The 18,544-nt window shown below is 33.1% G+C and overlaps 1 protein-coding gene across 4 annotated transcripts; it reads right to left on the reverse strand.

Annotated features, from left to right (window-relative positions):
- Positions 1-453: 453 nt before the first annotated feature.
- Positions 454-17,159, reverse strand: LOC143244266 (E3 ubiquitin-protein ligase Rnf220-like). Of its 4 annotated transcripts, none has more exons than XM_076488614.1 (14): positions 16,824-17,157; positions 16,526-16,652; positions 15,888-15,930; positions 14,782-14,847; positions 12,477-12,519; positions 11,347-11,465; positions 9,864-9,984; positions 8,946-9,036; positions 5,943-6,023; positions 5,614-5,669; positions 4,291-4,354; positions 3,746-3,860; positions 2,336-2,410; positions 454-858 (listed from the first exon to the last, which is right to left on the reverse strand). In XM_076488614.1, the coding sequence occupies exons 2-14, from the start codon at positions 16,573-16,575 to the stop codon at positions 787-789; spliced, it is 996 nt and encodes a 331-aa protein (XP_076344729.1). In that variant the 5' UTR covers positions 16,576-16,652; positions 16,824-17,157; the 3' UTR covers positions 454-786. The 4 variants fall into 4 exon arrangements, with proteins under 4 accessions (XP_076344729.1, XP_076344730.1, XP_076344731.1 ...); XM_076488615.1 differs by having other exon boundaries at positions 5,638-5,669; positions 16,824-17,155; XM_076488616.1 differs by lacking the exon at positions 3,746-3,860 and having other exon boundaries at positions 16,824-17,159.
- Between the last annotated feature and the right edge of the window lie 1,385 nt (positions 17,160-18,544).

Here is an 18,544-nt window from a genome sequence, read left to right on the forward strand (position 1 = left end):
CCTCTTTCCACTTTTACTGATTAAGATATGTATATGTGTATATATATATATATGAAACAACAGAATATTAATAAGTCTTGGAGTATCTCCTTACATCTTTACTGATCAAGATGTATATATATAACAAACAACAGAATATTGATAAGTGTTGTGGTACCTCCTTCCATGTTTACTGATCAAAATGTGTGTATATACATAGTTCTTTCTAGCAAATACCAAGATACTGGCTTCTAATGATGACAAATTCTTATCATTAGCTGATAGTAATGAACGTTTCAACAACATGAGGTGATGTCTGATTTAAAACAATAATTCTACATATTAACAGTAGAGAATGTTTTAACTATTTTGCCACTGAGAAGACTAAGATATATTTTCATTTAAAGTGTTGTTATTTTTCTGAGGAAACCACAAACCAAACAAAAAAGGATGAGAAAGAAAACCAGTTACAAATAGGTTTTAATATTTTAATTCCTCTAACTACAAAGAATGTGGTAAACATCTTCCTGACTGCAAGTTCAACATTCACTGTACATGAAAGAAAGATGTTCCATTCTGTGATATCTATACACATAAATACAGTTACTGTACAGTATTAATCATATCACTGTTGATGGAATTAAGAGATCTATGGATAAAGGAAAGCACAAGTGAATAAAATATAGAAAATATTATTGGGAAATTTAACTGAATTTTTCAATTTTAGAAATATTTAATACAATCATCAGTACTTGGTGAAATACAATCATCAGTAGTTGCTGGTGAAATGATTGAATATGTCGCATCTTAAATATAAATTTTTCTTAAATCATTGGGAGATGTGATCATGTAACATTGTGGGCATAACTTCCTGGTCCCCTGAAAATAAGGATGCAATTCTTAAGGATGTACTTCTTCTAAGAAGAAAATCAGTTAATAGTAAACATTAATAGATTTACAGAAAATAAAAATATAAATTATTTCTTCTTCTTACTAAAATTAATTACATAGTTTTAAACAGATGACATAAAGAATAAATTAGCAAGAGTCTGTGTAAAATGTAAGAATAATTCTAAAATACACTAAATATTTCTAAATATGTTCTTTAAATTAATATTAAAGGGAATTTCTGTCAAACAATGGGAACACACTTTTATAACTATAAAAATGTGACATTTAACACCGACAGTCTTTGGTATTTTAAACAACTCAATGTGCAATTTAGTAAACTAATTCTAATGATATTTAAGATGTCATGGAAATGGACTAATAAAACAAAATAAATAACAGACGCAAAACATAGAATAGAAACCTAAATAAATATAACAATGTATTGAAAAAAAATTCATTATTTAAACACAAAAAATTAGGAGAGAAGCAACTGTATGAACAAAAATTGTTTTTAAACACAAATATGAAACACTGGACATCTGAGTCTTAATAGCTGAAATGATAAAAAACATTGTTTGGTTCCATATTACTGTCAAACAATCAATACATAATTAAATTTTAAATTATAAAATGTAGAATTGTTAAAATATTGCCAGAAATGCATTTAATAAAAATATCAAATAACTAAATAAAACCACTAGCTACAAGTAACAAGTAAATATAAAACCACTAGCTACAAGTAACAGGTAGTTAGTAAATATAAAACCACTAGCTACAAGTAACAGGTAGTTAGTAAATATAAAACCACTAGCTACAAGTAACAGGTAGTTAGTAAATATAAAACCACTAGCTACAAGTAACAGGTAGTTAGTAAAGATAAAACCACTAGCTACAAGTAACAGGTAGTTAGTAAAGGTAAAACCACTAGCTACAAGTAAGAGGTAGTTCGTAAAGATAAAACCATTAGCTACAAGTAAGAGGTAGTTCGTAAAGATAAAACCACTAGCTACAAGTAAGAGGTAGTTCGTAAAGATAAAACCACTAGCTACAAGTAACAGGTAGTTCATAAAGATAAAACCACTAGCTACAAGTAACAGGTAGTTAGTAAATATAAAACCACTAGCTACAAGTAACAGGTAGTTAGTAAAGGTAAAACCACTAGCTACAAGTAAGAGGTAGTTCGTAAAGATAAAACCATTAGCTACAAGTAAGAGGTAGTTCGTAAAGATAAAACCACTAGCTACAAGTAAGAGGTAGTTCGTAAAGATAAAACCACTAGCTACAAGTAACAGGTAGTTCATAAAGATAAAACCACTAGCTAGAACTGTGTATATTACTTCCAAGTAAATGGGTAGCTAGTAAAGATAAAGGTTCTCAAAAAGTGTTTAAACTTTGTTTCAAATATGAATAAATTAACTAAATGTTTCTGTTAAACCTGCTTCATGACTGAAGTTCTAAAAATTACCAATGTTCTCAACCAGCATTCTTCACAGTGGACATGCCAGCAGCATACAGAGACCACAGGTTGTCTGTAAGACTCCTAGAGAACAATGAATACTGTTAGATAATGAACACATAGAGACCACAAGTTGTCTGTAAGGTTCCTAGAAAAGAATGAATACTGTTTTTCAACCAACACACACAGACCATAGGTTATTTGTAAAATAATGAGAACAACATGAATATTATTATTTATTCAACACACACACACAGACCACAGGTTGTCTGTAAGGTAGTGAGGACAACATGAATATTGTTATATAATCAACACACACAGACCACAGGTTGTCTGTAAGGTAATGAAGATGACATGAATATTGTTATTTAATCAACACACACAGACCACAGCTTATGTGTAAGATAATGAGGAGGACATGAATATTGTTATATAATCAACACACACAGACCACAGGTTATGTGTAAGGTAGTCAGGACAACATGAATATTGTTATATAATCAACACACACAGACCACAGGTTATGTGTAAGGTAGTCAGGACAACATGAATATTGTTATATAATCAACACACACAGACCACAGCTTATGTGTAAGGTAGTCAGGACAACATGAATATTGTTATTTAATCAACACACACAGACCACAGCTTATGTGTAAGATAATGAGGAGGACATGAATATTGTATTTTTTAATCAACACTCACAGACCACAGGTTATGTGTAAGGTAGTCAGGACAACGTGAATATTGTTATTTAATCAACACACACAGAACACAGGTTATGTGTAAGGTTGTCAGGACAACATGAATATTGTTATATAATCAACACACACACAGACCACAGCTTATGTGTAAGGTAGTCAGGACAACATGAATATTGTTATTTAATCAACACACACAGACCACAGCTTATGTGTAAGGTAGTCAGGACAACATTAATATTGTTATTTAATCAACACACACAGACCACAGCTTATGTGTAAGGTAGTCAGGACAACATGAATATTGTTATTTAATCAACTCACACAGGCCACAGGTTATGTTCTCTATGTTTTGTTTATCTTTCACAATAACCAAAAAACAAATGTATACAGAGAGACAAATATACAGAAAGGTTGAAAAGAATAACATTAATAGTTGTTTTTTTCTAATATTTGTTTGTTATATTTACTTGGCAAAACTTGTGTATGAAAACTTCATAATAACATATTTTCTCCGACTTGAAGTACCTTCAGTTTTAAAAACATTTAATGTTAATGGTAACTATACTTTTATTTATATATACACCTTTAAAAAATAGAATAAAGGAGGTAAACATTAAATACATAAAACATTCCTCTCCTTAAAGACATGGGTGACTTGGTGGGGTTCAGAAGACAAGAACCATTCAGAATTACTGTACTTAATATGTTCACCTACCATACAAATGAGACATTTCATCTGCTCATCATGATGAATAGACTCTTCTAGCTTCTTAATTTTGGATTTTAATGAAGAAATTGTTTGAAGTTGAGTCATTGTCACAGTGGGATTTCTAAAATATAATGTTAAAAGTTGAAGAAACTTCTTTTGCTGTATAGTACACTTCCAGTACATTCATTTACACACAAATCATATTCACCTAGAGTTTTTGTACTTGATAGAAAAGTCCCACATCACAGTTTTAAACAAATGAGTGAAATGTGGATTAACCTTCACAACAAATAACTATTCAAAAAACCTGTTCTGATATAAATTCAACAAACATATCTAGATTTCTTGTGAAGAGATGTAATGGAGTAATCTACTGTCAATTTTGATTAAAATCTTCCTTGTTCATTTAAAACATAGGTTTCAGTTTTATAGAATCAGCAGAAACAGAAAATAGGGAGCTTCCCCATTTTGCTAACCAGACTAGTGAATTATTGAAAATATGTGCTCAGAGCTTGCAGGGAAATGAAATGTAATAATGGTTACTGACTCACTCTGGTTTAGTCTCTCCATTGGTTAAGCCAGTTCCTTTACTATTTTCCTGTGTCAGTTCATTATCTGGAAAAAGTAAATTGACTTTAAGTTCTTATGAATGGAAGGATGTTCCACAGGAGTATTACTTATTCTGTTGCTAAAATTTCCCTGTTATGTACAAATTTGTAATAGATTTAGTGTAATTTAGAAGATTGGACAACCAAGATGGACAATAAGTACCTTGTTGTCCTGAAATGTTATGTTATATAAATCTAAAATGGATAGTTGGGCTTATATGTTTACAGACTTTTACATATTTCACCTAATTAATGTTTGTTTAATTACTATATCTGAGTGTGAAGAACCCCACTGTAGTCAGATCTTGAACCAAGTTAGCTACCAGAACACTCCATTGTTGACATTATATAACACAAACCATGTTCTTTAAGTCAACAACACACAACACTATCAAACCTAAATCAGGCAATAAAAACTATCACACCAACACCAGGCCAATCCCACTGGGTAGTGTTATCAGAACAACACAAAATCTGCCCAGATTGGACATAAACCTAGAAGTTATAACTATTTCACCCTTGCTAAAGCTCTGACCAATAATATTACCAATTCAGTTACCATGACTCAAGTCCTCACCATGCTAGCCACTTCAGCATGAATTTATAAAATAAATTAGGTTAAATAACTAATCAAAAATTTCATAAGATGTCACTAGAATAAGTAATGGTTCTGTGGAACTTTTTAACATATTTTCATTAACTAAGTTAGCTGGCTAATTTACACAATCTATCACAACATTGCTATCTGTACAACACAACTCTGAACAACATTCTGCCAGTTTAATAATACAAACATACTCAAACTGAACATACTCTAACTAAATAGTGAGTTAGTGTTTTAACTAAACATTCATAGTTAAACTTGTCAAAAGTGAATCAGAAAATATTTAGAAGGTATCTTTTTCTAATCACACCTCACTATTTCAGAAGCAAAAGAAAATATTTATCTCAATTACTTTCATAAAATTTGTAAGTGTGTAAGCAACACATAGATAAATACTGGAGAAACAAAACTAGAGCTAAATAAACAGTAACAGAAAAAAAACTGTAGCTAAGCAAACCCTGGTAAAACAAAACTAAAGCTAAAAACCACTGAAAGAACAAAACTAGGACTGAATAGACATAAATAGAACAAAATTTTGGTTTAATAGTCATGAACAAACACAAGAAGAGCTAAATGAACATTGATAAAATAAAACTAAATTCTATCAGACACATGTTATATTTTATCTAAAGTTTATGTTAAGAAATAAATACCAATGTTACCATTTTTAAGTATCCACTTATTACCTTCAGGAATAATTCTTTGTTCTTCTGATGCTCTAAAACATAAAACTTTAGGTTAGATTTTAAATTCAGGATAAAATAAGTTATTAATATAAACATATAGATATTAACATTATTATACAGTTTACAGAAATGTAGCCCTAAGTCACTTCATTCCTTACAATATATAATATTTGCAGTAATTACACATACGTATATTGCTGTTATTTTACCTAATATAATAAGTATATGTTTTGTTAAGATATTTTTCACTAAGATTTATAAATTCAATTTTTTTAAATCAAATAACACTTTTAATAAAAACTTACATCACATTTTCAAATTGTTTTCTTTCGTCTTTGTCTAGAGGTTCATTGGAAGAACAAGAAATGATATCAGCTTCTGTGTATCTGTTAGTTCAAACTAAGGAATAACCTTTATATCAGTGTAACTGGTAGTTCCAACTAAGGAATAACCTTTATATCAGTGTAACTGGTAGTTCCAACTAAGGAATAACCTTTATATCAGTGTAACTGGTAGTTCCAACTAAGGAATAACCTTTATATCAGTGTAACTGGTAGTTCCAACTAAGGAATAACCTTTATATCAGTGTAACTGGTAGTTCCAACTAAGGAATAACCTTTATATCAGTGTAACTGGTAGTTCCAACTAAGGAATAACCTTTGTATCAGTGTATCTGGTAGTTCAAACTAAGGAATAACCTTTATATCAGTGTAACTGGTAGTTCCAACTAAGGAATAACCTTTATATCAGTGTAACTGGTAGTTCCAACTAAGGAATAACCTTTGTATCAGTGTATCTGGTAGTTCAAACTAAGGAATAACCTTTATATCAGTGTATCTGGTAGTTCAAACTAAGGAATAACCTTTATATCAGTGTATCTGGTAGTTCAAACTAAGGAATAACCTTTATATCAGTGTATCTGGTAGTTCAAACTAAAGAATAACCTGTGATGATGAGAAAACCCACTTGTAGAGAAATATATATATGTAAAAATGGCTGGTGTTGGTACAGAAAGGACTATATAAAGGAGCGAACAATGTTTCGACATTCTTCGGTCATCGTCAGGTTCACATAGAAGGTCGAAACGTTGTTCGCTCTCCTACATAGTGCTTTCTCTATCCATACCAGCCGTTTTTACATATATAAAGAATAATCTTTATATTCGTGTATCTGATAGTTCAAACTAAAGAATAATCTTTATATTAGTGTATCTGGTAGTTCATTTTAAAGAATAATCTTTATATTAGTGTATCTGGTAGTTCATTTTAAAGAATAATCTTTATATTAGTGTATTTGTTAGTTCAAACTAAAGAATAACCTTTACAATTAGCTACTAGCAGTTAGATTTTCACTCCAACTGGTAATAAACCTAATGAAAATATTCTCGTCAAATAAACTGTCCTTTAAAGAAGAACACCTATATTTGTCATTAAAAGAATTGTAACAGAGACAAATATCTTGAAGAATCCGTCTTTTCACTAATTAATATTACTTTAACTAAAGTTTATTTAACTAAAGATTTTGTTCATTTTATTGTAAAGGTGAAACTTGTTCAAAGGACTTGATTACCTGTAGTGCCGACCGTGTGGATTTGTCCTTGAAATGTAACATCATGTACCCTTTTGCTTGCCGCTGAGTAATTATTATATATAATATCTTACATAATTACGTCTTCTCACGTGGCGATTCACATTTCAACTCTACATTATATTTATTTCATTAACGTAATTGTAATATAAATAAATATCTTTAATTTTAATTTTAATATATTTATGTTACTATGATAAAGCAATCGTATTAAAACTAAAACTATGTTACTATCGCGTCTACACTGAATAAAGCGAAAATAGTTTAAAATTCAACAGCTTAAAGATTATGGCTACATCACAAAAAGAAAACAATATTATAGATAGCGAATAAGTTTGTTTGTTTGTTTTGAATTTCGCGCAAAGCTACACGAGGGTTATCTGCGCCAGTCATTCCTAATTTAATAGTGTAACATTAGAGGGAAGGCAACTAGTCATCACCACCCATCGCCAACTCTTGGGCTACTCTTTTACCAACGAATAATGGGATTGGCCGTGACATTATAACGCCCCCACAGCTGAAAGGCGAGCATGTTTAGTACGACTAGGAATCGAACCCGCGACCCTCAGATTACGAGTCGAATGCCTTAACCCACCTGGCCATGCCGGGCCCGGCATTAAGTTAGACGATCTGTAACGTCAATCCGAGATTCAGTTTTGAGATAGTCACAACATAAGTAGTCTATTCTTGTTGACGAGAAACCCACTTGAAATAAAAATGTATCTCAGGCTAAGGTTTTTTTCTTAACTTGAAGATTACCTACGAAAGTCAAAACGTTGTTCTCTCCTTATCAATAAATGTGTTAATACCCATACCAGCCGTTCTGAGATGCAAGTAGCCTATTATATAGTTTCGTACTTAATAACGAAAGGTAGAAATGTCGTTACTATAAATTAATACACAAATGACGAAAAAAAATTATCTTTGTATGTTTATAAAAATAACTTTCAAATTATTTTTTATGGCTGGTAAAACAGTCTTGTTTATGCGAACCCGCGACCCTCAGATTACGAGTCGCACGCCTTAACCCACCTGACGATGTGGCTTTGGTTGGATTTTTACATGAGCCCTCGTCACCTCAGTTTGTTACGTTTCAGTACAGGTATAGCTGAGTTTGTGAGTTATTCTGCCCGTAATAAGGTTCAATAGGGTGGTCGGTGTTCATTTTGTGATTATATCTAAGGCTGAACTTAAGGTTAAATTTTATTTCGATATCTTACGGTTTCTCGACAAACTGTCAGATTTATATAGTATTAATCACGACTCTGGGCATTTGTTAAGTGAGGGTAAATGGGGTTATATATTGTGTTGGAATGATGATTTTGTTTGCTTTCTGATGATACTTTGTTTATTGTAGTTCATCTTATTAATATGTTTGGCAATAATTTTAATATTTTGTTTCGTTACTGCTAATTTTCTGTGTATGACTTTCGAGTAATTATTTCTAATTAATATTTCTTTGTTATTCAGATAAGTACAGCCATTATGATGATGTGTTTTTGTTTAATACCCCTTCTGTGAGGGTGGGTAAATAAAGAAAAAATCATTGAAGATGCCGTGGGAAGTTATAATCTTACGCTCCACCCCACTATTCGTTGGGAAAAGTAAGATTATGATCAGTTGATTAGTCTATCGTTTCAATAAAAGATAGGGTTAGCTCAGATAGCGCTTCATTAGCTTTCACGAAATTCAACAAGCAAACACTTCAAGTAAAAGGATACTGTGGTTGACCATAGGTGGCGGTATCATCGCTATCAACGTTTAAGTCTTGGTTGTCATCATCTTCACTATTATGCTTTCTTGAATGAAAACCTAAAAATAACTCATATTTATTATTATTAAAGGCTCAGATTTTTAGTTACTTTTCCTTAGATACGAAAAATTATCTATAATAAACAGTTTAACAATATTTTATATTCAAATTTCAAGTTATTATTTTAAATCAATTATTTGCATTTGGTTTGGTTTATTTTGAATTTCGCGCATAGCTACTCGAGGGCTATCTGCGCTATTCGTCCCTAATTTAGCAGTGTAAGACTAGAGGGAAGGCAGCTAGTCATCACCACTCACCGCCAACTCTTGGGCTACTCTTTTACCAACGAATAGTGGGATTGATTGTCACATTATAACGCCCTCGCGGCTGAAAGGGCGAGCATTTTAGTGTGACAGGATTTCGAACCCGCGACCTTCAGATTACGAGTCGAATGCCTTAACCACCTGGCCATGCCAGGCTATTTGCATTTAAACAGTCTTTCTGAAATTTTGGTTGTTGTATAAATTTAACGAGTTAAAATTCTGTTTGTGTTTTAAAACCACATTTTCAATTTTTTTCTGCAACACTTTTTTTCAAATATAAACCAAATTACTAAGTTTATTTTTACCACAATAAATGAACAGGCTGTATGAACCGTATAGAAGGATATACTGACTGGTGATTTCTGAAGAATAAATTATTTTGTTTTTAACTAGATCAAACATTTTCTATCATTACCATTAATTTACGATCAAAACAAGATACTTTTAACGATATTTTGTTGGTCATACAGTTAACAGGACTGAAATACATGATTCAAAGTTATCGTTTACTTTATGTAAGGATAAATAAGTCACTAGTGTAGACAACTGTTAATGTTTTCAACCTGCAAATCCCGTCTCTAGACCAGACGATTGTATTCTGATATGTCTCGTCCATTCGTAATGTCCAAGATGTTCACCACCTTCCACGTCTACTGTTTCGTCTTCTGAACCATTGGTTTCTCTCTGCAAATTCAAAGTTGTTTATATGATTGAAATAATAAGTTAGGTTCCAAGAGTTTGAACAGCACTTTCGACCTTCTATTTGAAATAATACGCTAAAGTTAGCTCGTAAACATCAGTGATAATGAATAAGCTAGGCTTATTCAGTGAATGTTAGCGAATTACTTGGATAGGCTTAGAAGTTAAACATTAATGAAATGATTTGTTGTTTGTTTTTAGGTTTTTTTCGCGCAAAGCTACTCGAGGGCTATTTGCGCTAGCCGTCCTTAATTTAGTAGTGTAAGACTAGAGGGAAGGAAGCTAGTCATCAGCTTGGGCTACTTTTACCAACGAATAGTGGGATTTACCATCACATTATAAAGCCCACGTGGCTGAAAGGGCGAGCATGTTTGGTGCGACGGGGATGCGAACCCGCGACCCTCAGATTACGAGTCGCACACCTGAACCCACCTGGCCATGCCGGGCCTTAATGAAATGAAAAATAACAACAGTGAAGAATAATCCTTTAAGCTCAGTAAATGCCAGTGAAACTATTAAAATTGGTCGGTTAAATTAGTGAATTAATGAGCTAGGCTTAGTTGGTAAACATCAGCAAAACTACTTACGCAAGGTTAAGTTAGTTATAAGTAGCAACTTAATCAGTTAGGCTTAGTTGGTTAATATTAACGAATTAATCAATTAAACTCAGATGGTAAACATCAGCGAAATTATTTAATTAAACATAGTTGATAAACATCAGGGAAATTTAATGAATTAGGCTTAGTTACAACATTAAAAATCGAACCTACATTTATAGATATCGTGTAAAATGTGGTAAAATCTAGAAAAAATGGTTTCTCTTTATTTCTTCGTTTATATCATGAAGCGAGAACATTTTGATATACACGTAAGAAGAAAAGTATACAGTTAATTAACTAAATAAATAATTCTAGCTTTAAAACAAAAATGCAATAACCAAAATATTTTAACTTTAACCTAAATCAAACCTTAATTTTATATAATAAATACAACGCTCAGATAACAGCGATAAAGATAGTTAAATTTTAACTACAACGTAAGTCTAACCTTGATGATATACCATATTGAAATGACGTCTGTTTGATTTATTTAACATTATGTGATACATCCAAGAAATAAGTTTACGCAGGTTTAATTTTCTTGTTTACATCAGCATCATTGATTTTCCCGGAAAAAACAATCGATTTACTTGTGTTTTTAATTGATTTCAACTAAAGTACTTCATTTTTTAAAAACCACAATACAAAGCCATTTCATGAATGTAGAAATCTTGGTGTATCACTTTTGGATTATTGTTAGATTGTGAATTTTGCTGTGTTTACATATGTAGCGTAGAAACCGTCGTACCTTTTTAATACACCGCTCGACGTGCGAGTTGAAATCATCCAGCGGCCCCGCTAATCTGGCACAGCATGCAGGACACACGGGTTCTTCCCTGGTCCTCTTCTTCCCCTTACTGGGACGAACTGAAATACAACTTGTTGCCTCAACAAATAACCTTGTGTTATTTAAGATATTTTTTTACTGTTTATGATAAAGAAACTCTTAATGAAACTTAGTTACAGTGTTTAGAGTGCACTTAAAGTGAGAATAAGAAAGCGAAAAAAAGAAACAAAACGGAATTTTACTGAGTACTTAACAAATAAAGCTTTGTAAGCATAGTATAGTACTTTAGTTATGAACCAACGTCACAAAGCACTGCATTATGCTTCAAAATTGTTCTTTCCCAATTTATCAAGTAGCTTGTTCTAGTCGGAAGTTAGTGTTAACTAAGTATTAAAATAAATCAGTAGCAAAATATAGTTGTTTGAAAAATTAATGATCTTTTATTACAGTTGGGCAACATATACTAGGGCAGGTTGTATGTGTCCATTCAGAACTGGACAAAATAAACTAGGACAGGTTGTGTCTGTACATTCAGAACTAGACTGCACAAACTAGGGCAGGTTATGTTTGTCCGTTCAGAACTGTTCTACACTATGTTTATCCTTCTACGTTCTAATATATACAATTATACTTTTACCACCACCTCGGTAACCGCCAGAGTTTAATTTTAAAGTTTGCCGAAACTGTCACCATGAACGCGACTGGTTAAATTTCAGATTCCGTACATTCAGCCTAAAGGTGAGTTTGTTTGTTTTGAATTTCGCGCAATGCTACTCGAGGGTTATCTGCGCTAGCCGTCCCTAATTTTGTAGTGTAAGACTAGAGGAAAGGCAGCTAGTCATCACCACCCACCGCCAACTCTTGGGCCACTCTTTTACCAACGCATAGTGGGATTAACCGTCACATTATAACGCCTCATGGCTAAAAGGGCGAGCATGTTTGATGTGCGACCGGGATTCGAACCCGCGACCCTCAGATTACGAGTCGAACGCCTTAACACACTTGGCCATGCCAGGCCCTAAAGGTAAGAAGTATATGTAAACCAACAAGACCAAATACATCGTATCAAAATTATAAAAGTCACAACTTACCTCCAACTCGGTTTTGTCGATTACACTTTACTTTCTGGAAAGTCTGTATTCATGTAAAGAAATAATAAGGTTATAATTAATTAACCAAATATATAGTAAAACCAGCACTATGTTTAAGAAACAAAAAAATGTATTAATTGCACTTCAAAGAAGTAGCAATAATAATAATAATTAGTTTAATAGTAACAGATTGTGTTGATGTGTTAAACTAACTTAACAGTTGTTAAACTTCTCTCAAACCATGTTCACTTCCATTAAGTTTCAACAGATGTTTTAATGTAACAAAACATGCTGCATGGTCGTCTTTAACAGATGTTTTAATGTAACAAAACATGCTACACCGTCGTCTTTAACAGATGTTTTAATGTAACAAAACATGCTACACCGTCATCTTTAACAGATGTTTTAATGTAACAAAACATGCTGCACCGTCGTCTTTAACAGATGTTTTAATGTAACAAAACATGCTGCACTGTCGTCTTTAACAGATGTTTTAATGTAACAAAACATGCTGCACCGTCGTCTTTAACAGATGTTTTAATGTAACAAAACATGCTGCACTGTCGTCTTTAACAGATGTTTTAATGTAACAAAACATGCTGCACCGTCATCTTTAACAGATGTTTTAATGTAACAAAACATGCTGCAGATGTTTTAATGTAACCGTCATCTTTAACAGATGTTTTAATGTAACAAAACATGCTGCACCGTCGTCTTTAACAGATGTTTTAATGTAACAAAACATGCTACACCGTCGTCTTTAACAGATGTTTTAATGTAACAAAACATGCTACACCGTCGTCTTTAACAGATGTTTTAATGTAACAAAACATGCTACACCGTCATCTTTAACAGATGTTTTAATGTAACAAAACATGCTGCACTGTCGTCTTTAACAGATGTTTTAATGTAACAAAACATGCTACACCGTCGTCTTTAACAGATGTTTTAATGTAACAAAACATGCTACACCGTCGTCTTTAACAGATGTTTTAATGTAACAAAACATGCTGCACCGTCATCTTTAACAGATGTTTTAATGTAACAAAACATGCTACACCGTCATCTTTAACAGATGTTTTAATGTAACAAAACATGCTACACCGTCATCTTTAACAGATGTTTTAATGTAACAAAACATGCTACACCGTCATCTTTAACAGATGTTTTAATGTAACAAAACATGCTACACCGTCATCTTTAACAGATGTTTTAATGTAACAAAACATGCTACACCGTCATCTTTAACAGATGTTATAGTACAACAAAACATGCTACACCGTCATCTTTAACAGATGTTTTAATGTAACAAAACATGCTACACCGTCATCTTTAACAGATGTTTTAATGTAACAAAACATGCTACACATGTAACAGATCATAACAAAACTTTAACAGATGTTTTAATGTAACAAAACATGCTACACCGTCATCTTTAACAGATGTTTTAATGTAACAAAACATGCTACACCGTCATCTTTAACAGGTGTTTATAATGTAACAAAACATGCTACACCGTCATCTTTAACAGGTGTTATAGTACAACAAAACATGCTACACCGTCATCTTTAACAGGTGTTATAGTACAACAAAACATGCTGCACCGTCATCTTTAACAGATGTTTTAATGTAACAAAACATGCTACACCGTCATCTTTAACAGGTGTTATAGTACAACAAAACATGCTACACCGTCATCTTTAACAGATGTTTTAATGTAACAAAGCATGTTGCACCGTCATCTTTAACAGGTGTTATAGTACAACAAAACATGCTACACCGTCATCTTTAACAGGTGTTATAGTACAACAAAACATGCTGCACCGTCATCTTTAACAGATGTTTTAATGTAACAAAACATGCTACACCGTCATCTTTAACAGATGTTTTAATGTAACAAAACATGCTACACCGTCAGATGTTTTAATGTAACAAAACATGCTACACCGTCGTCTTTAACAGATGTTTTAATGTAACAAAACATGCTACACCGTCATCTTTAACAGATGTTATAGTACAACAAAACTCGTCATATTAACGAGTTAACGAATTTAATAAAACATCGCACTTTACGTTCCTTAAGACATTAATTAACGGCGTTTGGCAATAAGACTGCTATCAAAGACAACACCATGCACCCCAAGATTAAGCAACGTAACATAAAACAACAGAAAAATACGACAGAGTTTTAGTTCATGTTTGCCGATAAGTTCGACCAAACACACCAGTACGATTTATATTTTAAATCAAATATAATAATGTGTTTACATTACGTAGGGAAGAAACAACAGAGAGAGCCACATACATGCCAACGAGATTCTGAAGAACTCAGTACTTCCTTCTTTCGGCTACTACCGGGAGAGGGCGTTCGCTGTAATGAAGAGGGTTTTATTAAAACATACATTTGTATTTGAGTTTCTCCTTCAATATCAGGAGGATAAATTTGTTAAAAGTACGTTTATCAAGACAAAAAAATAGTAACAATTTAGTTAATGCACCTGTGTCAATTACGTAACTATTAATATAATACTGTCGTATCACGTTTATGTGAGGGTATTCTAGATCATAGAACTAAGCGGTGGATTATGTTTTTGTTTTGAATTTCGCGCAAAGCTACACGAGGGCTATCTGCGCTAGTCGTCCATAATTTAGCAATGTAAGACTAGAGGAAGTCAGCTAGTCACCACCACCCACTGCCAACTGTTGGGATACTCTTTTACCAACGAATAGTGGGATTGACAGTAACGTTATAACGCCCCAACAGCTGAAAGAGCAAGCGTGTTTGGTGCCACAGGGATTCGAACCTGCGATCCTCGGATTACGAGTCGAGTGCTTTAACCACCTGGCCATGCCGGGCCCTAAACAATTGAAAAAAAATGAAATATTACACTTATTTAGAACTAATACAAAAGTTAATACTAGCAGTTGGAGTTCAGGGCTTAACGAAATAAAAATAAGGATTTCATGAAGTGCACTGTTTATTTGTCATGTTTTGAATCACAGATCTCACAATGAGGCAACGCTAAGTATATGAAATTTTAACGCTAAAATCCAGGGTTCAATTTCCCGCGGGAACAACAGATAACCCAATATGACTTTGTTCAAAAAGACAAACTCGAGAACATAGACTTTGATATTCAGATATTTAATATTTTAATATTTAGAATATAAACTTTCTCTTAGTTATTTTTATTCCTTACGAAAAATATGTGGCGCTTTATTGTTGTTTTTATACTGTAGAGTTATGTAACGTGAACTCTATCCACCGCGGAGATCTAACTGTAGATTTTAGCTTTGTAATTTTGCATATTCAACATTGATTTGTAGTGAACTTTAGTACGGTTTAACTTATATTTATTATACATTAAATTTTATATAACGATAGCAAAATATTCCAAGTAAAGCGCTCACCCTATTTTGTGACGTTCCTTCACTAGTTGACCTTTTGAAAGACCTGATGGCAAAAAATTAAATGAATATTAACCAATATTTCTCTATCAAATCACAATACATTAAATATGATTACATCTGTCGTACATACTTAGCTAGCGGAGAGACATTTATAAGAACTGGAATCATTATTCTTGGACAAAAACTAAATCTAAAAAAAATCATGTATCTATGTTCAAAGATCAGCGGGTTAGCGTAGTGGACATTTATTTTACAAAACTTTGACACAGCTCTTCTTGTGTTTATTGTACACTTCTTTGTTCATTATCCTTTCACCAACAGCAGTTCTTAAATCACCCTTTTCACAGCTTCAGTTCTTAAAATGTTAAAGTTTCATTCATAGATTAGATTGATTGTTTTGGAAATTAAGTACAAAGCTACACGAAGGGCTGGCTATCTGTACTCTGTCCACCATGGGTATCGAAACCCGGTTTCTAGCGGCGTGAGTTCGTTGTCTTATTATATCTGACGATACATTTCGAATTTCTCCACTGGAAAACTTATACACATTTCATCGCTAACTTGTAACAATTTGAATATGACCTACTTAGAATGTTAGCTATCGAAACATTAGTTGGACAAGTGTCGGTAAACCATACTTGTTTAGTTTAGTTAAAAGTTGAACTTCCTGTCCAAAATGTAATAACATTTCCCCGGAAGTTATGGTCACTCCACACGCTGGACAAGATGACGACTGATTGTCCGACAGACCCCTTTTCTTTTCCTCTATAACGTAAAATAAAATGTATATAAATAATCAACTGAAAAAATATATGATATACAATAGTTCTTCATTTCTACAAATAATTTTATCGGTAGTAGCAAAGCGAGGGTTTAACATGTAATTACTAGCTTACGTTAACTGTAAAAACAACCAGGAACACGTAATGTACGTACGTTAAGTCATTTTACTGTATGTTAATATGTACTACGGAAGCCAAGAGATAATGTAATTAATAGCGGTGGGAGCCACTTAATGAATGCTATCATGGTTCTAAAGTGGAGACGATGAACCATGAACATTAATTAATGAGATCGTAGAGTGGTACCACAACTGCTATAGAGAACAGGTTGGAGCACGGCTCGCTCAGCTGAGACCCATTTGTCACACGTGCTGTTCAACATGGAAAATCATTTCCAACACCAAAAAAAGTTACTAATCTGTGATAAACGTTCTTCTCTGAATAATTATTGGATTCCTAAGTAATGTTAGCTATACGAGAAGGATGTGGATATGACGTGCTTATGGACGAGGATATGAGTGGTACTTGAATCTATATGTTATCAACGAATCTGAAATAAAACACCTTACACAATATCATATATATATGTTTGTGTGTGTGTATCGTATTGTTTTGTTTACTGTTAGTAAGGTTCAATCTTCAATACATGTGTCTACACTTTGACCTTTAGCAACTTGTTCATGGCAACTGTTTACACGTGTAAACACATCAAAGTGTTCTTTGACACTAATGTTCAATACAGCCGAGATAGTGTTTGTAGATTCAGGACTTGTATCTGAAGTTTAACCTTTAAAACAGAAGGCAGACGTTCAAACAAGAATTTCTTCAGTTTGTGTTTTGTGAACATTTGTACGTTAACCTACCGTATGTAATCCTCACGTTACCCTGTATCACATTAACCTTCTGAACCGTGTGTGTGCGAGTGTGTATTTTCTTACAGCAAAGCAACATCGAGCTATCTGCTGAACCTACCGAGGAGGTCGAACCTCTTATTTTAGCGTTGTAAATCCGTAGACTTACCGCTGTACTAGCGGGGGGCAAACCGTGTGTAATTCACATCTTAATATACCAAACCGTCTTCCATAAAATACTTGTATAATACAACAGTTATGTGGTTCATGTTCTATAAAATACTTGTATAATACAACAGTTATGTGGTTCATGTTCTATAAAATACTTGTATAATACAACAGTTATGTGGTTCATGTTCTATAAAATACTTGTATATACGTAAAGCATGTACACATTAGATGCATTATGTGATCCATGTTTCGTAAAATACTTATATAATACAACAGTTGTGTGATTTATGTTCTATAAAATACTTGTATATACGTAATGTGTGTACACATTAGATATATTAGACAAAGTATTTTTATTAAATTATCTGATAGAATGTGGAACAGTTGCTTAGCACAGCTCCTGTAGCAAGTATTGTAAAGATTAACAACAGAATGCGACTGTTCCAGCCTCTGAAAGCCATTCAATCAGTCATCAATAACCAGCATATTGTATGAGCGATCCCATTGGTTTGTTTCTTTGTTGATGTCGAGTTATGAATATTGCTAGTTGGAGAATTACGAACTGGTCTATCATTGGTTAGAGAGGACCTTCCTAACCCCCTTTCCATTAAAGGGCTAATGATACCGACGACAATCAGGACCTTTCTAACCCTATTCTCATTAATGGGCTAATGATACCGACGACAATCGGGAACTTCCTAACTCTGTTCTCATTAATGGGTTAATGATACCGACGACAATCAGGACCTTCCTAATCCCCTTCTCATTAATGGGCTAATGATACCGACGACAATCAGAACCTTCCTAACACCCTTCTTATTAACGGGCTAATGATACCGACAACAATCAGGTT

Source organism: Tachypleus tridentatus, chromosome 2 (genome assembly GCF_004210375.1).
Source record: "Tachypleus tridentatus isolate NWPU-2018 chromosome 2, ASM421037v1, whole genome shotgun sequence".
Taxonomy (NCBI): domain Eukaryota; kingdom Metazoa; phylum Arthropoda; class Merostomata; order Xiphosura; family Limulidae; genus Tachypleus; species Tachypleus tridentatus.